This window comes from Phaethon lepturus, unplaced genomic scaffold, assembly GCF_000687285.1.
Source record: "Phaethon lepturus isolate BGI_N335 unplaced genomic scaffold, ASM68728v1 scaffold11757, whole genome shotgun sequence".
Taxonomy (NCBI): Eukaryota; Metazoa; Chordata; class Aves; order Phaethontiformes; family Phaethontidae; genus Phaethon; species Phaethon lepturus.
In genome coordinates, this window is record NW_010552565.1 from 2,495 (window position 1) to 26,350 (window position 23,856).

A 23,856-nucleotide genomic window follows, 5' to 3' on the forward strand; every position below is an offset into this window, starting at 1 on the left:
AATGGCTTTGTAGTGTCTTTTTAGAATGTTGTTTTTGCCAAACAGAATAGAATGTTGACACAATTATTTCTAATAGAAAAGAGAAAGCACATCAGAAATAAGTGTGCAATTGAAACTATTTAGTGGATGAATATCATTAGTCCTGTGATTTTTGTTATAAATAGCTAATTTTGCCACTTATTGTAATGAGGAAAAAACTCACTGTGTATCTTGTTATCTGACACGCATTCTTTTCCCCAGACAGTTTTGGAAAAAAATAAGCCACAACAAACAAAAAATACAACATCAACACAGATGACTAAAATTGGCCTGTATGTGTCAAACACGACTGACAAACTAATATGTCCTGGAAAATACCTTACAGCAGAAGAATACCATAAACGTAGACTTGAAGCAGTAAGTTCTCGTCTGTTTGAAACTGTATCTGTAAAGCAATGTATTACTAAAGTTCTCTGAATATTTAATGAGTGTTCAGACTGTTCAAAGAGTGAATTTAACAGTGAACTCCAAAATGTCTGCTTAATCTTCATATTCTCTAATCTTTCAGATAGGAGGGTAGCGTGTGTCTGCACATTTACAATATTAGTGTGTTTAATGACATTTGAGACCTTGTGGTTTCTTACATATTAAAACTTATGATTTTACTTATTTCTGTCTTACAGTGACAGTTAAGCTTCCATATAGAGCATTAGGCTTGTCCCTATGGCATTCTCATGATCTCTTTAGAAGGACCTAAGCTACAGACTAGATATAAGGAAGAAATTTTTTATGAGGGTGGTGAAACACTGAAATGCGTTGCCCAGAGAGGTGGTATGGTGTGGTCCCTGGAAACATTCCAGGTCAGGTTGGACGGGGCTCTGAGCAACCTGATCAACTAGTTGAACATGTCCCTGCTTACTGCAGGGGGTTGGACTAGATGACCTTAAAAGGTCCTTTCCAACCCAAACCCTTCTATGATTCTATGATTGTATGAAGAAGTGCCAGGGAGGTGGGATTCACTTCAGTGGGATCAGACTGGTAGGAGGGCAGGGGATATTGTATGTATTCTAAGTATTCTGTGATTCTACATGCTTAATGTATGGCCTCAAACAGATAGAGCATTGGGTTAGGATTTAGGAGACCTGCATTCAGCTTATGGGTTTTGTGGTTTTCAGGTTTGTTTGGTTGTTTTAACAGGCCTGACAGGTTACCTTTGATACACTGTTCTGTTTTGGGTTGTGTTCACAGAATCACAGAATGGTAGGGGTTGGAAGGGACCTCTGAAGATCATCTGGTCCAACTCCCCTGCGAAGACAGGATCACCTAGGGCAGGTTGCACAGGAACGTGTCCAGTCGGGTTTTGAAGGTCTCCAGAGAAGGAGACTCCACAACCTCTCTGGGCAGCCTGTTCCAGTGCTCTGTCACCCTCGCAGTAAAGAAGTTTTTCCTCATGTTGAGGTGGAACTTCCTGTGCTGCAGTTTGTGCCCATTGCCTCTCGTCCTATCACTGGGCACTACTGAAAAGAGACTGGCTCCATCCTCCTGACAGCTGCCCTTCAGACACTTATAGACATTTATAGGGTCCCCTCTCAGCCTTCTCTTCGCCAGACTGAACAGCCCCAGGTCTCTCAGCCTTTCCTCATACAAGAAATGTTCCAGTCCCTTAATCATCTTTGTAGCCCTCCATTGGACTCTCTCCAAAAATTCCCTGTCTCTCTTGAGCTGGGCAGCCCAGAACTGGACACAATATTCCAAACAAGGCCTCACCAGCACGGAGTAGAGGGGCAGGATAACCTCTCTCAACCTGCTGGTCACACTCTTCTTAATGCACCCCAGGATACCACTGGCCCTCTTGGCCACCAGGGCACATTGCTGTCCCATGGATAACTTATTGTCTACCAGGACTCCAAGGGCCTTCTCCATGGGGCTGCTTTCCAGCAGGGCAGCCCCTAACCTGTACTGGTGCATAGGTTTGTTTCTCCCCAGGTGCAGAACTCTACACTTGTCCTTGTTAAATTTCATGAGGTTCCCCTCCGCCCAACTCTCCAGTCTGTCCAGTTCAAGATCCAGCTTTGGCATTAAGGTAGAACCTGGCTGTCCAAACACATGCAATGGGCCTGTAGAGTTTTTGGTGTGCTAAGTTGCGTGATGCAGGCAATTCTCATGACAGATTCTGTGTAGTCATGGTGCAGAGGATACCATTTAGATATTCCGAATTTCTTTTTGAAAACCATGTATTCAGTGACTGCACACCTAACTTAAGTACACCCAATATCGTGTTAGGCTGGGCACCGCTTTGTAAATGGTCTAGTTATTAATTTGCTTAAAATAGATAGTCTGAATCTACTAAATGGGGAAACAATTGGTTTCCCACATGTCTAAGTAGGATAATTTTATTGACATGGTTGGCAAGATGCTTTGAAGTCTTCTGGGTAGAAGTTTTCAGTAAGAACTTCTTTCTAGTCAGCATCAGCTGACAGCAGTAAGCATCTTGTAGAAGTGGAAACCAAATATGTAGCAGTTTCCTCAGGACTGTCAATATGTTTTACTCTGATGATTACTGCCACTTACTGAAATCTGTAGTGTAACTGCAGGTAGTCTATAATGCATAGTAGAGAGACATCGGCTTGGTGTTGGTTCAAGTTGATGGATTTATACAGTGCAGTGCAGTTCCACACTGAAATACTAGCTGAAGACATATTCAAGAGAAATGTTAGGTTAAGATATCTCTAGAGACTGTATTACTGTATTGGTGTGGTTTTATGCTTGACAACCTTCAACACTGAACAGTGCTTATTAGCTCATGGTATTGGCCTGGTTAAACCGCTTATGGTGCAAGTGCTAACTCAGGCTTGCGCGTTGTACTCCCTTAGCTTCATACAGGCATTTCCCTAGTCATTAATGGCCACAGTTTTGGAAGGTGGATTTTTTTAATTTTTTTAAGTTCTGTCATAACAGCATTGGTAACTTCACTTTTATTATTTGTTTACAAATAAAGTGCAGTTGGTTTTGTGTGTATGTGTGTTGATTTTTGTATTTAGAAATTTAAAAGAAAGTTTGCAAACGTGTCTAAATTCCCAATCTAGACACTATATAAATGGATAGTAAAATGAGGACCTCTGCCTACAAAGCTGAAGAGAAAAGAATAAAAACAATACATGGCAAAAGACCTTTTTTAAGGAGAGATTTGAAAAAGAAGAATAGATTTTGTAATTGCAGTTTGTACTTCAACTTTATTATTTGAACTTAGTTTCTTCACTGTACTCACCGATTAAACTCCTGCAGTTACCTAAATGAATGAGCATACTAGTGTTTAGATTAATAGTACATTTTTTGTACTGTTTTTGAAAATGTAGTTAAGTATCTAGAAAAAATAACAGCTAAGAAAAAAATTTTATGCTGTATTGTTTTAAATTCACGATTCTTTGGTATTGTATCACATATAGGTAATAGTATTACAGACATATTTCCGTCGTTGGCATGCTATAAATGTAGTACAAAATCTGAGGGAAGAAAAGAGGTTAAGACTGGCATGGGAGGCACAAGAAGAGTTACGGAGAAAAAAAGAGAAAGAAGAAAAACTGAGAAAGGAGGATGAACGAAGACTGAACCCTAAAACAAAAGAAGACTTTGAGCTACTGTACCATGCTTTAGAATGTAAGTTTTTTTCTTAAAGAGATACCCCTACATCAGCAAAAGAGTACAGTTTGTGGGAAACAAACTCTTTGACATGTTTCTTTAGATACTTCCTTGATTTTTCTGACTTAGAGTGAAATTTCATTTTTAAAGAATTATTTGACTTTCATATATTTCTAGAAGCAGAAAAGGTCTTGACACTGTGTAAACGCTGTTTAGCAATAACTAAAAGATCCCAGTGTTTTCATCACGAATCCAAAACATAGCCTCATACAAGCTACTGTGAAGAAAATTAACTCTATCCCAACCAAAACCAGCACACCTTTTTAGGAAATAATTAGCTTGTAGAATAATGCTATTTGGCAGAGTGGGGTTTTTTTGGTTGGTTTGGGTTTTGGTTTTTTTTTTTTTTCATTCATCTCTAATGGCAAGGTAAAGTTAGCTAGAGGAAGAGGAACTGTTTTTTTGGATCAGAGTTACTTTAAACTTTTTACTTTACATTTAGGATGCTGAAAATAATATCATGAAGAAATTACTATTAAGATCCATCATTCATCATTTAATATAGACTTTTTTTTGCCCAGAACTTTACAATATATGACTGAGGTTATTCCTTTTGTTCTAGTCATCATCTTCTGCTTTTTCTCCTTTCTAATTTATTCCATGTTTCACAAAACTGTGCTGTAAATATCTTAAATATCTGTTAGGAGTCCTATAGGGCATCCTGAAAGATTTTTCCTGTTGGAGTGGATGGTGTCTAATATAGGCAAGCACCTCTAAGCTTTCTTGCAAAAATAAGGTGAATATTGATGATAATTGACATAACTTACAGGAGAGTAATGTTGCAAATGTAACAAACCTAGAGTATGTCCTTTTGGAAAACCAAAACCAATAGAAAGCAGTGAACTTGTACCAGTGTATAATGAAACTGCAAGAGTTCTTTTTAAAATGTCTCCTTTTAAGCAGGATGCTTGCACTGTGCCTTGTAACAACTCATATGTTATCTAGGGCTACAGTGCTTGCTTATGACACTTCGGCAATTTAGGTGTTACTGTCCCCTATAGCAGAACTGGCCTAATGGGTTACCTGCTTCATTACAAAGCCACCCTGACGTACCTTAAACCATCTCAGCTGTTTCTTCCATGGTAAACTAAGCGTAAATTTTGTGGTGTGTTATTCATCGAGCTTAAGATCATGATTTGAGAATTCCCAAGTTATACACTAATCTTTTAATACTGTCATACTTTGTGTGGCATTGAACAAATTGCTTTGTCTGGATGTATAATGACTTATAAATATTACTGTTTGTGACAAATGTAAAAATTATTACTGGTCTTAAACTTTAGAATTTTGGGAATGGTATCTGCATGAGAATTATGGTTTGTTAGGGATTGTTTCCCCCACCTCCCTTTTTCTTCATAGATAATTAGCTTTTCTCTTCACAAGAATCAAGCCCTTTTAAAGGTGTGTCTGACTAGGTACTCAAATAATAATTTTTTCCTTTCTACTTATGACAAGTGCTACTATTTGGTATCTGATTTCCTGCAATATTGTCGTTAAAAAACTGCTTCCTAGATAATGTGCTATCAAATGTATGATCCACTTTTTTAAAAAAAAGTGTGAAGAGTCTTATTTGTAATAGAAACAACAAAGCTGAGTTAAAGTTGTGAATGAGTGCTGATATTCCCAATATTTTTAAATTTAAAACTTACGGTTATATAAGTGTCTCTTTTGATTAATTTATTGGATTCACAAATAGTAATACTTTCATCTATCCATATTCAGGAATTTAATATCTGGGCAACCTGAAAAAGCATGTGCCGTTTCAAAACTGGAATAGAACAAACTCCAGTATGTGAAATGTCTTATTAATGTTTTGTTAAAAAAAATTGTCTGGCATGAATCTTTTTGGTTTGTGTTTGTTTACTGGTGCTGACTAGTTGCTTCTCTACATGGAGACTTGCAGTCATGCTCTTTATTTTAGTAGAGCTTAGTGGTTGTAGGAACGTTTTTTTTCTACCTGCATCTGAAACTGCTTTTACATTCTTATAGTGTCAACAGTCTGCACAAGCTAAATCATTGTGACAGTAATAGAATAAGACTATTGTCCTCCAGAGATCTGTGAAGGTTATTGCTGCTGATCACAACAGGGGTATACTATTACAGGGTCAGTCAGTACAAGCAATTCCTGTTGGTACAAAAACTTGCCTGTTGACTGTGTGGTGCAAATGAGATGTATTTATATATTCAGTGTGTCTGCATATAGAGACATTCAGTATTTATTTGAAAAGTACGAACTAGTTTGTTTTATAAAAACTGTAGTAAAAATTGTAATGAGTAAAATCTCTGCCTGTAGAACAGATAATCTAAGAGGAATGTTTTTAACTTGGTTGCATGTATATGGTGAATCAGGAGGTAAGTATGGATGATAACTGACAGCTGCTTAATTTCTATAAGTACAGAATTGCTTACCGTATTTATTAGCTCTACCTTTGAAGTTGCTATCTCCTTGAGGCATATAAAGCTTCATGCAAATTAATTCTATACAGTGCTTTTGTTTGCTGAAATGGCTTTATTTAAAAATATATCTTTGGGTACACAGAACTTGTCAGACAGCTGTCATATTAATACCAAAGCTTGGCGAGCCTTAAAGAAGTGAATTGAAATATTTTAAAATGGAAAACATAAGGTATTGTAGATAAGGAAGCCACAGGCGCAAAATAAACCTTCCTCCTTTCCCTCCTCCTGCCTCTAATCTTGCCTGATACAGGATTTACAGGTTTTTTCAGCAAGTATGCATCACATATTGGATTGTTTTCTTTTACACTGGGTTTTGCTTCTGCATAACTATTCTGGAACAATAACAACGCTTTGAGATATTATTCAGGAATGTCGAAGTTTTGGATCTTACAAAATTCCCTACAAAACTCCAGAGGTATTTGAAATGGAACAGAGTCTTCAGAGAAGACAGGAATTGTTACACTGCATGCAAAGGAAAACAGTATTCAGTAAACACAATTCGATTTTACTAACAGATTTTTGTAAGGGCATATAACCTGTATATCAGCACTTATAGTCAGGAAATGGGTACTGCAAAATAAACCACGATAGATACATACGTAATCTGTATGTTTCTGTCATTAAGTAGTCAACATAATTTTACGTGCAGCAGATCCCTGTGGTTTGGTGATTTGGTGACCATAAGATTCAGAAGGCCAGATTCTTATACAGCGTGTACAGGTAACACATTCTGCTATCATTATTATCTTATGGTTTGAATGCCACTTCCTTCCACTTGAAGGGTTCTGTTGTAGAAGAGGAAAGGGAGAGGAAAGCAATGACTGTCCAATTATTAATGCACAACCATCTGCCTTAGATGGCAAAAGATGATACCACTCAAATATTCAGTGTGAGACCTGGAGTGCTAAACATGACTGTCAGTCAAGTTTTATCTCCGTTTTGGAGGACTTCAAGCTTCTTTAGATTTTACTCATTTATGCAGGGAGAAGCAGTAATATTCTTAGCACTGAGTACTAGTAATACCACAGTAAGATGCTGTCCTTAATCTGTTGAGAAGATCTCTATGGTATCTTTTCTTGTGACTTTGATGAGCAATTGTTTAAGAAGTTCCTATTGTTCATATCTTTTGGAGCTGTTTAAGACACAAACAGTTATTTTAGATGCAAAATCATGAAGAAATCATTTCATCACACGTTTCCACAGGAGCTAAATTCTTTTCCTCGCATAGACCTTCTTTTTCTCCTAACCCATATTTGAGTTTGGAGTACGAATTGGCAGTTTGGAATTGATGTACACACACATATTCTCACAGAACGTCTGTATAATTTACATTCCTTGATGGGCCATTTTGTGTCTATCGAAAATATGCATAACAATCAATTCCCTAACATGGAAACTGGCTTTTCATTAATGTTGAAAATTAATTATGTTACTTCTTAAATATGAAAGTAGAAATTTCACTGGAAAACATCTTGTTAAAAATACACAAAATATTTTTATCTGTAGTATGGAGGCAGGAGGAGACTGAACGGATTAACAGAACTCTTACTGGAGCTGAAAGAAAGGCAGCATTTTGTGGACTTCTGGAACAAGAGGCACAGCTGATTGCTTCCATTGGGAGGCACAAGCTAAATGCAGATGAGGAGAATCAACAAAAAGCAATACTGTGCTTTCTGGATAAGGTCAGTGATGTAATTTTAGGCTGAACATAAAGAATACCAAAGTACAGGAACAGAAAAGACATCTGCAAACTACCTGCCAACAGTAACTTTTCTATCTCTAACAGTTAATTGTGTGACTATTAATATTATAATAATATTAATATATAATAATAGAATATAATATAAATCTAGTTGTTTGTGTCAATACAATTCAGTAATTTCAGAGAATTTCTTAGCTCTGTGACTGATTGAAGGACTAACAGTGTATCATTAAGACTGCTAACTACCTGTGTCTATGGTAAATCTCAGGTGTGTGTATACGATATAAAAAAATAACACTGAATAGTTGAATTTTGTATTATGTAACTATTCTGCATAAAGAACATGATTCCAATAGCACTGTTAACAGCATTAAATGCTCAAATTCTAACAATTCAGAATGGTTAATTTAACATTGTAAAGCAACAGGATATCGCATGCCATTCTGTATTTTGTATTGTGTGCATTGCAGTGGTGTAGGAATTAATGCGTGAAACCATGCTCTTTCCTCATCTGTTTTTGAAACTTTAAAAATCTGCCTATTAGCTTCTCTTTCAAAAATCTTCAGTTTCACTAATCAAAACTACTAAGTGATTTTCCCTCTGATATGTTTTGTTCATTGCTCTCTATAGTGAAAAGTTTGCATTTAAACTTAAATGCAAATGTTTAAGCAAGTATTTGTAAAATTAAACTTTAGCCCTGCAGAATGGGTTAATTGATTCTTTTTTTTTTTTTCTTCTTCCTTCAGAAATGTTATCCTTCAGGAACTAGATTTTTCATTTCTTTCCCATTGAGCACAGGCCTCTGGTCATCATATGTCTGTCTTTAAAGAAAGCATTTATTCTGGGTTTCTGTTCTGTACATGAAAACAAGAAGAGTTTTGTCTGAATCATATATCGTATTGAACAACTTGAGATTTTCTTCTTATATAATCTTGGGGATGAAATTTAATGCAAGTGTTCTTCAGTCTTTCATCTATAAAACAAAGAATTCATTCATACACAAAGATGATTTAGAATGGCCCTAGATTCAATGGCAACTTAATGTAAAATACAAAAAATGTAGATGTCCCAGCAATCAATCCCCTCAGAAAAAAGCAATAGTTTATTTTCTGGCTGTTTTTATAGTATGTGAAATAATTGTGAAATGAAATACTGCAACAAAAATAGTTTTTCACTATATAATTTTTTTTTTAAAATTTTGACTATTTATGGCTCAAAAGTAAAAAAGAAAGTTGTGTCCAAAAGAGACTTTTTTCATTCTTTTATTACTAATGTATGGGAACTGGACTGTAAAAAGTCATTCAGTAAAATCTATTAAGTTTCTTTATTATGAACAAATTACTTATCTGAAATGTTGGTGCAACTGTTACTGAGTTTATTGCCGTCATGTGATTTATTCTCCTTTACTGCTTTCAAGAGTGCAAAAAAACCAGAAAACTAAATATTTAGGAATGATATCAAAACCTTGAATCATTTCTATGTTAAATGTTTCTTTCTACTATTTACAATCTATTCTATGATCTTCTCAGAAAAAGAAGCCTGGAAGTCTAAAGCAAATACATTTCTCTCTCAACCAAATCTCTATCCTTATTTTTCCTTTAAGGACTGCCTGTCCTATATAGGTTACTTTCAGTATATATTCTCACAGATTGTACAGTTTTGTTGCATCTAGGAATCAGAAGCAAAATGTTCTTCAGTACCAGAATTCCTAGTGATAGTTGATGTTTGGAGATTCAGGAAACACATGAGAGACTAAGAGATGCTCTTTCTTTCCAAACAGCAGACATGTTTCTGAAGCACTTACAACTAATTTATTTATTAATATTTTAAATTTATAAAATAACTTTTTCAGTAAAGAGACTGATTTCTTTTTAATTTGAAGATATAGTGAGCTCTGAACTTCTGCACCTTTTAAATTTTTTTTTTTTTAACATGTCAGTTGTAAGGTTTTGAGTGTTCTGAATTGTTGAGATATATAGCAGCCTGCACTCGGAGGTAAAGAAAGTAACAATTTCTGCATTTCTTAAAAAGTAAAACACATAAAAAATCATTTTGGAAATCTTAACATTAAATGGATGGTTTGTTATGATGGTAACAGTGCAAGTTAAAAATCTAAAATGTAGTATGAAATTTATCACTGGAATGCTAGATTATAGTTGCTTTATTCAGTTACTACTTGAACTTTGAGCTGATAGCGTTAATTTGGACACTTGCCAGTTAAAGTTGAAATAACACCTTTCACATCTGAAGACTGAAAGCATTTCACTTTGCTGCAGCAGCCAATGTGGTATGAAACTTGCTCCATGAAAACTTTGTTTCCCTTCTTTGCTGCTTTAAACATGTATGTCCTTGTGTGCTTTTCCAATGGTTGCTTCTGGTTGTGTGTGCACTACATTCTAGGTATTCTTTTTTACGCTGAGCTCTTTCTTCTTCAGCATTTGTATTTTGAAGAGGAAGTACTTGTTTAAGGTTTTATATGACAATCATATTTTCTTAAAGGAATTTGTGTAATTATTAACTATTGCTCGGTTCATACCTTTCATGCTTTGTGCTATTTCTGCACCAGGGAAATAGATGGATTTTTTTTTTTAATATACTTTTTTTACCTTTTCCTGTTTGTATCTGTGGTGGTGTGTTCCTCTCCTCAGGTGCTTTTTTCTGCTTTCATGCATTAGCAGCAGAGTGCAGTTATAGTAGTCTTGCTCTCTGAAGTAATACAGATAACAGGGTTATTGTAAATTCTGCAGCACTGCCAGCAGACTAAAAGGCAAGAAAATGCTGGCAAAAATCTGGAAATTTTAGTTTTCTCACATCAATCTTGAATACATGAACATTGTACTGAAATCAGAGGGTTTGTGATTCTTTCTGAAATACTGGAAGTCTTCACATTGATGAGACCTCTGTACATTTTTTTCCAATAAAAAGCTGCATAATTTATTTCTTTTTAAATTATTTTATTTTATATAATACCCAGTTATGATGAGGTAGTAATCACAGTAATAGAGATATGATATCTTGCTTTGGATCATTTAAACATTATAATATAGTTGGTCTGTGTTAAGGGTCATTTGCAGAGTGGAATACCAAGACTGCTAGCTCATATATGGGTTGTGCAAATTTTTCAGGAGAACCTAGTTTTAATAACCTTTTCCTAAGGTAAACTCTGCCCATTGACTCTCCCTAGCATAAGCAAATGACCTTTCCGTCTTATTATAAGTGATTTCATTGAAGGGGATCAAATGTAGGTACTGCATTATCTACTCTGTGGAAAGCAGTGTTTTTTGCCAGTCTACCATACAAAGCAGTTACAGCATGATATAGCTTCTGAGTTGGTGGAGGTTTTTTTGCTTTTTTTTTTGTTTTGTTTTTTTGTTTTTAGAATTTCTAGTACTTACAAAGATAGTGAAACAAAGTCATGAAGTTACAGCAGTTTTTATTTGAAGTTTTTATGACCGAGAGAAAATACCTTCTTTCTAGTTTGCAGAAGTTGAAAAATTTCACTAAGAAATTCAGAGTTTTGTTTTTTACTAAAGTTTGGTTTTGCTGTTGCATTTCTTAACCAGTTTTGGCTCGAAATTGTGATCTCTGATTAACAGTACCTCCTTTAATTAGAGTTCCATCCCCACTGATAATGTAATTAAATGTCAGTTATTCTGTGTTAAATCCTTTTTTCAATTACTTTGTCTTTCTTTTGCTTACCTAACTTTATAATTTATTTATTTAGAAGTGAGGAAAGCTCTGATTTGGTTGTGGTGGTGACTAATTGTATCTGTTCTAACTATCTAATATTCTTGATATTTTTATGACTTATCACCATAGCAAGCCTGTATATTTGGTAAAAATAATGATTGCGTCAATTCTGGGGTCATATCCAGAAAACTACTCAGCGTGTGAATGCTGCATGAAGTGCTGCTGTAGTTAACTCACATGGAGACTGAAAAGTGAAATTCACAGAAGTTTGTGAACACTCAAGTTCCAAATACAGTAAAGGGAATAATTAATACACAGAATGAGGTTCTAAATAGCTGTCCCAATTAAGGAAAGTGAGTGGTAAGTTCAATGTGGTTAGGTAATGATGGGGAGGTGGTTTTGAATAGTATCTCTGTATTGGATTTAAATACCTCCCTCCACATAGTGAACTAGCCCCCTGTGTAACAGTGTTTTGCAACCAAAACAGTCCTCTAGAAAGAAGAGATATATATCCCTGGAGATATTTTCTACTGCAGTAGACTCTGAGGCCCTAAATTTGCAATCTTTACACAGTCAACAGTCCCATTGATTTTTACTGATAGTTTAGAGGGATTTATGACTGCAAGATGAAATACAGAGCAAATGTATTCTAACACTACTGCCAGTAAATTCCTTTTAAAGAAGTAGAACATATCCCTGTGGGTGAATATTATTTACTTTTAAAATACTGTAAGTCAAAATTTTCATGACCTGCAACTTTAGAGAAAGTGTGCAATTGAATCCTTGCTCTGGTGGAAAATGTACTGTGTAAATATCAGCAATAGAATTCAGCTTTTTGTATTAGCCTGGCATCAAAGTTAAGTCCCTATTTGCTCTGGTGAAACTTGATGTAACGTAATGCACTTGTTTGGCTGGTGATCAGATTATAATGGCTCAGAATTATACAAATTGTTTCTGAAGTGTGCACAACCTAAGAGATGGAAAGCATATGATGGAAAAATCACGGAAATGGATACACAGTACACACTCCGTGCCAGAGAACTATTTGAAACCTACCGCAGCATTAGCATGAATCATATCCCACAAGATGAGAGAATAGATGTGCTGTTAACACTCAGACGTACAGTGAAGGTATGTTTTATTTTATTTTTCTATTTATTTCTGTTTTAAGTACAGCTTGAAGCTGTACTTCCCAAAGATACAGTCACTTAATTATGTTGACACATAAAGCGATGCTTCTTCTGGCAATCAAGTACCAGGATGATGAGCTGGCAGCAAGAGAAAGCCTAGTGTACCACCTGGCATGAGAGTGTAATTTACATTCCAGATGTCCTCTAAATTCATATTTCACTTTGTGATGTGCACATGTTTTCTTCAAGTTGTGTTAGAATTTTAACCCTATGGTTTCAGACTTTTTTTGTATATTAATACATAATACAACTTTAGTACCAAGTTTAGCTTAGTATTTATAACAACTTGATGAAAACCATGGCAGAGATTTAAGTGGCTATTGTTTGGGTATTTTTTTCCTCGGTTCTTTCAAATGTCTGGAACTTTCAAATGTTTAAGAACCTCATCTCTCAGTTGGCTAACAAATACTGATTCCCCCCTGCCCCCCCTCACTCCCCACCCCCACTGCTGCTGGCAGTGTTCCCAGTGAATTAGAAGCTGTTTGCATTTTCAGTCTTTCATATTTGTGTTTTTTTTTTTAATTCATATACAGAAAGAATAATACGAGTTTCAAGGTACTTTCCAAGTAATACTGTTGACATCAAACTAGAATAGAATGATGCTTCCTGGTCTTATTAAAACAAGCTAACATCTTGCTTTTTGCTTTGGTAGTACCAGAATTTGATCTAAGGCCAATATAGCATTGGGAGCATTGCTGGTTTATGAACTCCTGCCCATCTTAATATTTAAGTCAATATTGCTGTAGTGAACAAATTGTAGAATTTCTGTAAATTAGCACTGTATTTTAGGTGAGAAAACACTGAATTCATTCACCTCTTATCTCTTTCTGGAGAATCTCCTGCTCAGCATTTGAAATATTGAAATGACTAATTTCGAAGCATATTCATAAAGTCCTCCATGCCTCTTGTGTGATGGGTTTTTTTGTTTGGGGTTTTTTTGGTGTTTTTTTGTTTTTGTTTTTTAAAACTATTTACTATGTATATATGTTATGTCTACCACATAGCCAAAGGAAGCTTCTTAGGGACATTTCTTGGGGCTTTTGGAGACTGAAAACTTTGCATGTGTTCTGTGCCTCTGCTTAGCATTTTTTAATGCCTCCAGGTTTACAGTTCCTCACAGCTTTGGTATATATACAGGCCCCTTAAAGCAGAATCTGTAAGCATGCCCAGTTTTTTAGTTCTTTATATTAGTTTTCTTGGAGGTTGTTTTCCTAAGATGCTAAGGGGTTCTTATATGAACATATTCTTTCTTGAACAGAGATATGAATGATGATTGGCATAGAATCTATAGTTCTCTTTTATATCTGCATTAGAATTATTTTGTTTGCTTCCTTACTGTTTGTTTTCCATTTTCTTTCAGGAACATGAATGTAAATTAACACAAGAAATAATGGAATTAATTGACAGGGAAGTTGATCTTATGTCAAGAGACGTGAAAGAATGCAACTTAGAAGGACTAAGGAAAAGAATTTGTACATTATTTCTTCAGTATATTAAAACTCCAAAGTTTAACTCTGAAGTTGCTAGGATACTTAAGGTATTATTCCTATTTTGCGGTCTGACATAGTGGCCATCGAACTAAAGATGGTGGAGAAGGAGAATGGAAAACAATGAAAGCATTTTTATTTTACATTTTGCTGTAGAATTGCTGGAGGAGTTCCTCAAGAAGTAAAATGTAGCAAGTACACAGGCTTCATGCAAATAAGCTTATATAGTCATATAAGAAGCATGAGGCATAGACATGGGTATAAGAACCTGACAAATGGCTGGTAGCACTGAGAGCGCCCCGGAACTTTACATATGAAATAAAAAAATCTGAGAATTATAAATGGTAGATGCATCCAGAAAGGAGAAACATTGCCATTGTCAAAGTGATGTCTAATGAGCTTACATCTAAGCAAGAGCTGTTACGAACTTCTGTTTTACAACCAGTTGCTACTTCATAAGAAGCAGCTATAGCTATGCAGTGGAGATAGTGGTAGACACCTCTCAAGTTGTGTGGTTGTTTTTCTGTTCCGGCTACAGATTACAATTAAAAATATGATTCGCTATCATATGTTGTTGCTTTAGGCAGCAACATGTATTCTGCATCTATCAGAAGAGGATACCTCTTACCGTGGTTGATGGTATCTCGGGAGTAGAGAATCAGTCAGTAAATGCTAGTGGGATTTAGAACCAACTAAATTATTTTACACTAGGTTTATGAACAGCGTTACCTAGATGTGTCATAGCAGAGACTGGAGATGGGAGATCTTTGCCTTCTGTAGCTTGTGGTTAACTCTACCTTAAATTGAAGGCTGAATTGCACCTATATTTGTATTTGAATCTTGTAACCTTCTGTAGACCATAAAAAAGATGGCAGTTCATCAACAGACAGTCAAAGTGACCAAATCCTCAGGGTACTTACTTTCAAAAAAAGGCAGATGACCACAATAGGTAGCTGGATTATCAGACTACTCAAACTACCTAATTACAGACTTGGGCCCTCTGCACAGAATACATTATATCCTTTCCAGAACCCATGAAGCAATATGACAGAGAAGAGGTCATTAGCAAGGCTAGTTTATTATCTTCCCCAACATTGTTTTTGGACACGTGGCTCTGATGATTTTATGTTCTTATACCAAAATATTAATATGCCCATAATCTCAGGGTTTTATCTTTGACAGAAAGAACAGATTCTATATGAAAAATTAAATGCAGAAGAATTAATTTCTCTTTTCTCTGTGTTGCCATCTTTCCAGAAAGGCTGACAATCTACATACATAAAAGCATCAGCAAGAGCACTGGAGCATAAAGTCTAGTATCTTTATATAGGTTAAAAACTGATTTGTATAACTGATTTTAACAAGTGCAGTAAGAAAATAGAATGGATTTTTGTCTTTTATTTAAAAAACAACAACCTATTTGCTACTTTAAAATAAATATTATTGGTTTTTACATATTAGAATACATTAATGGTTATATAAAAAATGTATTCTGATAGAGTTAGGGTGACACACAGGTAAGACAAAGATACTTTGTGGTAAATTAACTTTTTCTTTTAAATCTTTTAGGTTCCACCAGATCCCTTAAAGCTTTATAAAAATGTTAACTTCTGTCATAGTTGTGAAAATTACTTACCATCTACTGAGTTTCCTGTTCCTGCTAATTCCCGCAGCATTGGCAGATGTCGCTTGTGTTGCAAGCTTGATAATGAGGCTCGGGGACGACAAACATTTTTGAAGTACAAACTTATACTAGAAAATCTCAGAAAGTCTGAAGCTGATTATCAGGATGATGCTAAAATTGTTTTCTTAGTTCAGGTACTGTCTGAAACAGCATTGCTAATAATGGAAACCAGTGGCTTTGACTATAACTTTTCCTTTATTTTGTGTATGCTGTTGACAGGTGGAGAAATAGGCTAAAAGCTACAAAAACTTCTTCCTGTGATATGTGATGTTCGATACCATAAAGGAGAAGCACTTAAGCTCTTGAAGTATAGCTGTACTTTCAAAAGTGGTTACAAGCTACACATTAAAAGAAGGTAGAAGTTTAGCTGACAGGTCAAAGAATCAGATGATCCAAGTTCTTCTGGTTCTGCTATGGCCATCCTGTTGCTTAAAGATACTGGGATCATCTGTAAAGCAACAATAATGTTTTTGTGAATGTGATATTGCTCAAGTCATAATGCTAGCAAAACACTTTGAGCCTGTTATTTGGACTGTTTTAGTAATACAACTAAATTGTTTTGCGTTCTTAGAAGGAAAAAGATAAAGACGCTGAGGTTTTGACATTCCTGTTCCATGTCAGTAGGATGTCTGTGTAGTTGATAGTTTTACTGTTTTGCCTGTATTAGGAAAGGGATTCACTAAATATTTTAACCTTCTAAGTTTTTTATCATCATCTTAATCATCTGTAATCTTCTGCAATATTACTAAGTACCTGATGTTTCTTAATAATCATTACTGGAACAACTCAGTTCAAAGAACTTCTTGCCTCTGATTTCAGCAAATTGTCTCTTAGTTGTTATTACTTATTTTGTCAACAAAAGAATTTGACATCCAGTATCCACTGGGAAAGTGCCAAATCTGAGGTAAATGCAAAGTGTTATTTATTGAAAATATAGAAGAGCTGAGATTTACTTGAACTTTCTGAGATGTAGTAATAAAAATGCATCAACATTAATAGAACAGTTTTTGAACTGTATTTTCAGTGTGTCTGAAACAACAACCAAGCAAACAAAAGCCAGTCATCAATATCCCACTGCTACCAAAACAAACCATGCAGGGGTTTAGCACTTTGCCAATGGCAGCTGCCGAAAGGAAGATTGGGATTCTTTAATTATCATGCCTATGCTAAGAAATACTATCAAAGAACCTGGATTTTGTAGGTGATGTTCATCCATATTGGTTTTCACTCCTGGATTTTGGAAGCAAGACGGTTGAGAATACATGATGTTGCATTTCACTAAAGCACTGTATTGGCACAGTTTCATTCATCCTTTGTCAGGAGTTTAATAAACAACATGCAAAGGCCATTATTTAATTAATTAAAGTCAAGATTTCTTTTTAGAGGAATGAGTCTTCTTCAAATGGCTAGCCTGGAGAAAAACCTATTTAAGAGTCTGTTGTTTACAGACTCCTGTATATAAAAATCTTCTAATAATTTTCCATGACCGATACAGAGAAGAATTAATGGAGGGTGACAGAAAAACTTGCCAAATTTCAGTGGTAACTGCCATCCCAATTTTTTTTGTTGTTGTTGTATTCAAGAAGCTGTTTTTATCAAGATTTAGTAGTGATTTCAGATGGCTAGTAATAAATTAAACAAATTAGGTTAACTTAAGTCAATCTTTAGACATAGGTTAAAAGTACATTTAAAAGCCTTTGTGTACTAGAGAACCTTTACAAACAGATCTTGTATGAATTGCCATTGGCAGAGACAATCAAAGAAAGAATGTAATGTTTTAGAGATTATACAAGAAAAATGCAGTTAATAATTGCCACACTGTGCTAAAGGAAGATGTGTATGTCTAGATATTCTTTAACCAAGTGATTATATGATATATACATAAAAAATTGTTTATTCAAAGCTTTATTTGGATTCTTATACAGTTACAATACTTATGTTGTAGAATGAAACATGCTGCTTCTTTCTTAACCCTGTTTTCCATTTCAGCATCAAGATCTGCAGTACCTGATTGAGAACATATGGGGCTGTCAGTCAGCTCTCAGTGCCTGCAGTGACCTCTATGATTTGGTTATGGTCAGATGGGATAAGCACTGTGAGTGGTCTCCATGGAACACTATTCTCCTCACTAAAGATGAGGCAGATGCACATCTTAAGCTGTGTAACCTTCAGAAGGTAAAATTTGATGGGCTTAGTTTTTTACAATATTTACGTTCTGTTTTAATAGAATCCTGTGACTAATGATGTTTGGCCAAATTTAGTGCTTACACTCATCCACGTTTAGGTTAGCCCATTGTGGCTATTTAAATGATTGCATCCATACTATTAAATAAAACGGGCACTAGTCTAGAGGGCAGCTGACACAGTACAGCTCACATCCATGTACTTAAGCTCTCTCTTGCCCAGATTCTCCCTCCTGAAATGCAAGAAGCTAAGTGACCTCTTCCATGCTGCCTACTGAGAACAGTGCCACGCTTATGTTCTTCCGTCAGCTGACATCAGACAAGAGCTGGCCTGGATGAAAAACATACTAAAGACTAACCATAAATACTGTGACAATAGTGTGCCTGTGCTCTTGCACATGCTCTGGCCTCATTAATTTCTAGTTTTATAAATTTCTTATCAAATAACAGACTGGCTCTTTGTCTAGAACATAACCATTTGTCATAATAAAATTTGTCTCAGTTTACTTTCTTACATAGATGTCATTTAAGTACCCTTGACAATGTAATCTTAGAGTTTGCAGTTAAGCAATAAACACATAATTGCTGTTCTGAGTTTAAAAACTTAGAATTTGTTAAAGAAGTCATTGAAACTGTGGAATTTGGGAGGAGTGGTGTAAAAATACATATCTAAACATGGTAGTCTGGTACATGTCTCGGTCTACTGGACATCGTATGGTAGGGTATTAAGTTTTCTAAGGCACGGGAGAATCCTGTGAGCTGTGTTTGTCCTGCAATTAGTAATGGGTTATTAAGCATTTCACCACGAGGTTATTGATTTATGTAAGCGGTGATCTGAGGTCATTGTTGTATAGTGCCCTTTTGTTCAGGCTGTTCTTAATTCTAATTCTAACACAATATGCAACTTCATCTGTTAGGCATTGCCCTTTTTTTTTGGAATTCTTAAGAGTATGTGACAAGTAAACTGACAGAGCAAATGAATTGCTCTCTTAATGAAACGTTTGCTTTGGGGAAGAAATGTATCAGTGACGGAATTCTAAAGGTAAAGGGAATCCTGCCATCCATGATATTTTTTGTGTGCATGTCCAACTTGTGTTTTCAAGCAGACACATGTTTATGTGTGCATTAGCTTTAAAAGGTAAAATTGATTTTGAGCTGGAAATTCCTTTATTGACTCCTCTGTCTCACTTTCAGTCAACAAGGCTGTTCAGGCAGTCTGAATCTAGTGATGCTTCTCTGCATCCATAAATTTATGTTACTAGCATTATGGCAGGCAAAGATTCTGATTACGCACTTTTCTGGTTTAACTTCATAAGTCTGGATGTCTTATCTAAGAGATGCCACTAACTTGATTAGGTCCAGAACTTCAGTAAAGGGGGGAGTTAGACCGGAAAAGGAACAGGTAATGTATGCAAGCCTGCCTAAAAATTGTAAGGTATTTTCACTTTGCTCTTGCTACAAAAGTAGAAGTGGGTCAGCTATAGTGAGGAGTCACCTTTCTTCACTGGTAATGGCCAAAGCTTTGTTTTTAAAAAAAAAAAAAAAAAAAAAGTGAAATAAGGAGAATGAGGCACAGTTAGAATGTTGTAAGTTGAATCATTGTTTCTCATTCGCTGAAACAAAAAAGCCCTCTCAAGCACTGTCTTTCATAGCAGTTATTCATAATGATGACTATAGCAATAGCAAAGGGACTTTTCAACTAAATATTCTGGCTATTTACTACATCATCTGAACTACTTCTTATCACTAGAAATTTAGGAAAATGATACCACTGAACACAAAGGCTGACTGAAATGCTGCAAAATTCTTGCTGCCATGATTGTTTGTGAATAATCACTATGATTCTTATTAAGGACATTTCCTGTAGTCATCACCTTACAAGTGTTGATATTTAAACATTGCCTTTTTTAATTTTCAATGATAAGTAAAAATGTTCTTGCCTGAAAAGAAACAGATAAGTTTTATTTGGAATGGATAAAAAAATGCCAGAATTTTTTCTGTTTTTAAAAGTTGACTAATATTTCACAAGGAGTGGTTCGTAATTTTCACTATTGGGCCATAAGGTAGCAGTATAGAACTACAAAATATTTCATCATGTATCATAGATGAATAAGTTATCTGGCTTAGTTTATTAAAGGGTCACTGTTTATACTGTCTAAAATATGAAGCAACATGTTGATTGCCAGATATTTTAATTGTATTTAATGGTATTTTGATTTTTTTTTTCTCCTTTCAGGCTTATGAAGCGGCATTCATTCACAGAATAAAACATAAGCATATCCGAGCAAAAACCTACTTTGCTCAGATTCCAGCGATGACATCATTTTTGCATAGCCGTGACATTCAGGCTAGTGCAAATGAGTTTTCAAAAGCTGCGCCTATTCCTACTGGTACAAAAACATAACTCTTAGGAGAAGTTAACTGAAGTTAAAGAAGTTAACTGAATTATTGATTAATAGTTTCCTTGGTTTTAAAGAAATGTACTTTTTCATCAATACCTTAATTGTATTGCACAGATCAAAATAAATTTCTGAGGATAAAATAGTTTGATCTTGACCAGTCAATATAACTGCATTTCATGTTTTGCAACCTCGTTATTTAAAAAGTAAAATGTTGTTGATGAGCTTTGTAAATTCTAAACTTTTAGAGCAATGACCATCTTTCTGTGTATGCCTGTGTTGCTTGGAACATTCTGTCTGTAGTGTGATATTCTGGTTGGGAGAATTTAGCTAATTCTTTGTTGCCTTTTAATTAGAAAAATAATACTATAAACACTGTATTAAATTTATTTCTCTTGTCTTAAGAATATAAGGCAGAAAACCCCTCAAATCCTAAATTGCTACAAAACAATAGAATTGATATGCCCTTCCAAATATAGGTGCTTTGCCTTGCAAACATTTGTGCAAAAGAATACCTTTACTTTTTATAGCTCATGTTGATGGTCATAGTGGAACTGCCAGCTTGTAACTATCGACCTTGAAATTAATCTTGAAATTATTGTAAATCAGACTTGGAATTTGAAATACAGAATGCAGACTGTTTGGAATGTGTTTATTTTTTGAGGAGCTTGTGTTATTTAAAGTAGAAATCAATTACCTCCATAAACTTATTTAGTTATGTTTGTGTTTGAATATAGTTACAGAGAAAAATGTGATCTGGTGTACATTCAATAAAGTCCTACAGAAAGTTGCAAATTTCTGCTTGAAACCTCTCTTCTAGATGTGGTTTTGACCCAGGACAAAGCCTTTTGCTCTGAAACATAAAACTGTCTATGAAAAAGCAGTAGGTAAATGCTACTGAAATAAGCATGTATTTGGCAGCAAACAGCTGGAAACTGGATTGACTCCCTGAACAGAACATGAACTGTAGAACCACTACCTGACTGACCACTGATTTTAGAATGCACTGGAGTCTTTCAATTGATTTTACATTAAAGTCAGATTCAGGATATTAGTTCAGTACCAAACTAATTGTTCAATTGGAACACATGAGCATTTCAGTTGACTTATGCTAAGATTGGTCTTCTTCCAAAGCCATAAAAGGATTTTTGAAGGAAATTATGGGTTGAATGGCAAGAAGGAAAACATGAATCATATAGATAGTAACCTACCTCTTCATAAATCTGTCACCTTTCTTTTTAAACAGCTTTTAAAAAATGTACTTTACAACCCCAGAAGGATGATTTAAATAAACACTAAGGAAATAGTTCAGACAAATGTGAAAAGCCACTAGTCCGTTGATTTCAGTGTCAGGTGCTGTTGGAGATTTTTGGAACCATAGAATCATTTAGGTTGGAAAAGACCTTTAAGATCATCAAGTCTACCACTAAGCCGTGTCCCTAAGCGCCACACCTACGCAGCTTTTGAACACCTCCAGTGATGGTGACTCCACCACCTCCCTGGGCAGCCTGTTCCAATGATTGACAACTCTTTCAGTAAAGATACTTTTCCTAATACCCAATCTAAACCTCCTCTGGGCAACTTAAGGCCATTTCCTCTCATCGTATCGCTAGTTACTTGGGAGAAGAGACCAACACCCTCCTCTCTACAGCCTCCTTTCAGCTAGTTGTAGGGAACGATAAGGTCTCCCCTCAGCCTCCTCTGCTCCAGACTAAACCATCTTAGATCCCCTCACCAGCTTCGTTGCCCTTCTCTGGACACGCTCCAGCACCTCAACATCCTTCCTGTAGTGAGGGGCCCAACACTGAACACAGGATTCAAGGTGCGGCCTCGCCAGTGCCGAGTACAGGGGCACAATCACTTCCCTACTCCTGCTGGCCACACTATTCCTGATACAGGCCAGGACGCTGTTGGCCTTCTTGGCCACCTGGGCACACTGCTGGCTCACATTCAGCCAGATTTCAACCAGCACCCCCAGGTCCCTTTCTGCTGGGCAGCTCTCCAGCCACTCCTCCCCCAGCCTGTAGCGTTGCATGGGGTTGTTGTGGCCAAAGTGCAGGACTCGGCACTTGGCCTTGTTGAACCTCACACAGTTGACCTCAGCCTATCGATCCAGCCTGTCCAAATCCCACTGCAGAGCCTTCCTACCCTCCAGCAGATCAATGCTCCTGCCCAACTTGGTGTCGTCTGCAAACTTACTGAGGGAGCACTGGATTCCCTCATGCAGGTCATCAATAAAGTTATTGAACAAGACCAGCCCCAAAACCGAGCCCTGGGGAACACCGCTTGTGACTGGCTGCCAGCTGGATTTAACTCCACTCTCTGGGCTTAGCCGTCCAGACAGTTTTTTACCCAGCAAAGCATATGCCCATCCAAGCCATGAGCAGACAGTTTTTTCCAGGAGTATGCTGGGGGAAACAGTGTCAAAGGCTTTCCTGAAGTCTAGGTAGACAACATCCACTGCCTTTCCCTCATCCACTAAGCAGGTCACCTCGTCATAGAAGGAATGTACAGGATCATAGAATAATCTAGGTTTGAAGGGACCTCAGAAGTCCACCTCCTGCTCAAAGCACAGTCATCTATAAGGTCAGAGTGAATTGCTCAAGACTTTATCCATTTAGGTCTTGAAAACCTTCAAGGATGGAGAATGCATAACCTCTAGCGGCAACATGTTCCAATGATTGACTGTCCTCATCTTAAAAAACAGGTTTTAATTTCAGTATTGTGTTGTCTCTCCTCCTCTGCCATGCACACCTGTAAAAAGCCTGGCTCCATCTTCTTGGTAATCTCTTTTTAAGTTTTGGAAAGCTGCTATCAGGTTTTCCCCAAGCCTTCTTTTCTCCAGGCTACACAACCCAAGTTCCCTCCGCCTCTCTTCGTATGTCCAGTGCTTCTGTCCCCTGAGATTCTTGGTGGACCTCTGTTGAACTTCCTCCAGTTTATCAAAATCTTTCTTGGTTTGAGGGACACAAAACTGATACAGTATTACAGATTTATGCTTGAAGAGTTCTAGATTCCATATTCAGTTCCATATTCTCAAGCAAACTAGTGTTTTGCTTGCTAGAGAATTGCTCAGACACAGAAAAATTTTTTGTTTTATGCAGAAGTCTGGAAAGTACTGAAATTCCTGATAATGGCAGTGCCATTTAATCACACTGTGAAAGCTCTCATGTAAATAGTGCAATTATAGTGAATTGGATACTTGACTAATATTTGGGACACGGCTGTCCACAATGTAAGTGACTACCTGTATAAAGTTAAATTTAATGTCTTCCTTCAAGTCAGTGTCCAAAAATGGCTTTTGAAAGCATAGCAATTAAATATTTTGGAGGACATGATGTATTGAAAGAGAGTTGTTGAAAAATGAAAAAAGTAGTTTCAATATT

The 23,856-nt window shown here is 36.2% G+C and overlaps 1 protein-coding gene across 1 annotated transcript in view; it reads left to right on the plus strand.

Moving 5' to 3' along the window:
• Window positions 1–20,475, plus strand: part of IQUB (IQ motif and ubiquitin domain containing) — a 22,521-nt gene extending 2,046 nt beyond the window's left edge. Inside the window, exons 4-11 of the mRNA XM_010291250.1 lie at window positions 234–396; window positions 3,426–3,636; window positions 7,642–7,817; window positions 12,488–12,658; window positions 14,078–14,254; window positions 15,774–16,022; window positions 17,878–18,063; window positions 20,308–20,475. Coding sequence (XP_010289552.1) covers window positions 234–396; window positions 3,426–3,636; window positions 7,642–7,817; window positions 12,488–12,658; window positions 14,078–14,254; window positions 15,774–16,022; window positions 17,878–18,063; window positions 20,308–20,475 — 1,501 coding nt within the window. The remainder of the gene's footprint in view (window positions 1–233; window positions 397–3,425; window positions 3,637–7,641; window positions 7,818–12,487; window positions 12,659–14,077; window positions 14,255–15,773; window positions 16,023–17,877; window positions 18,064–20,307) is intronic.
• The last annotated feature ends 3,381 nt before the right edge of the window (window positions 20,476–23,856 follow it).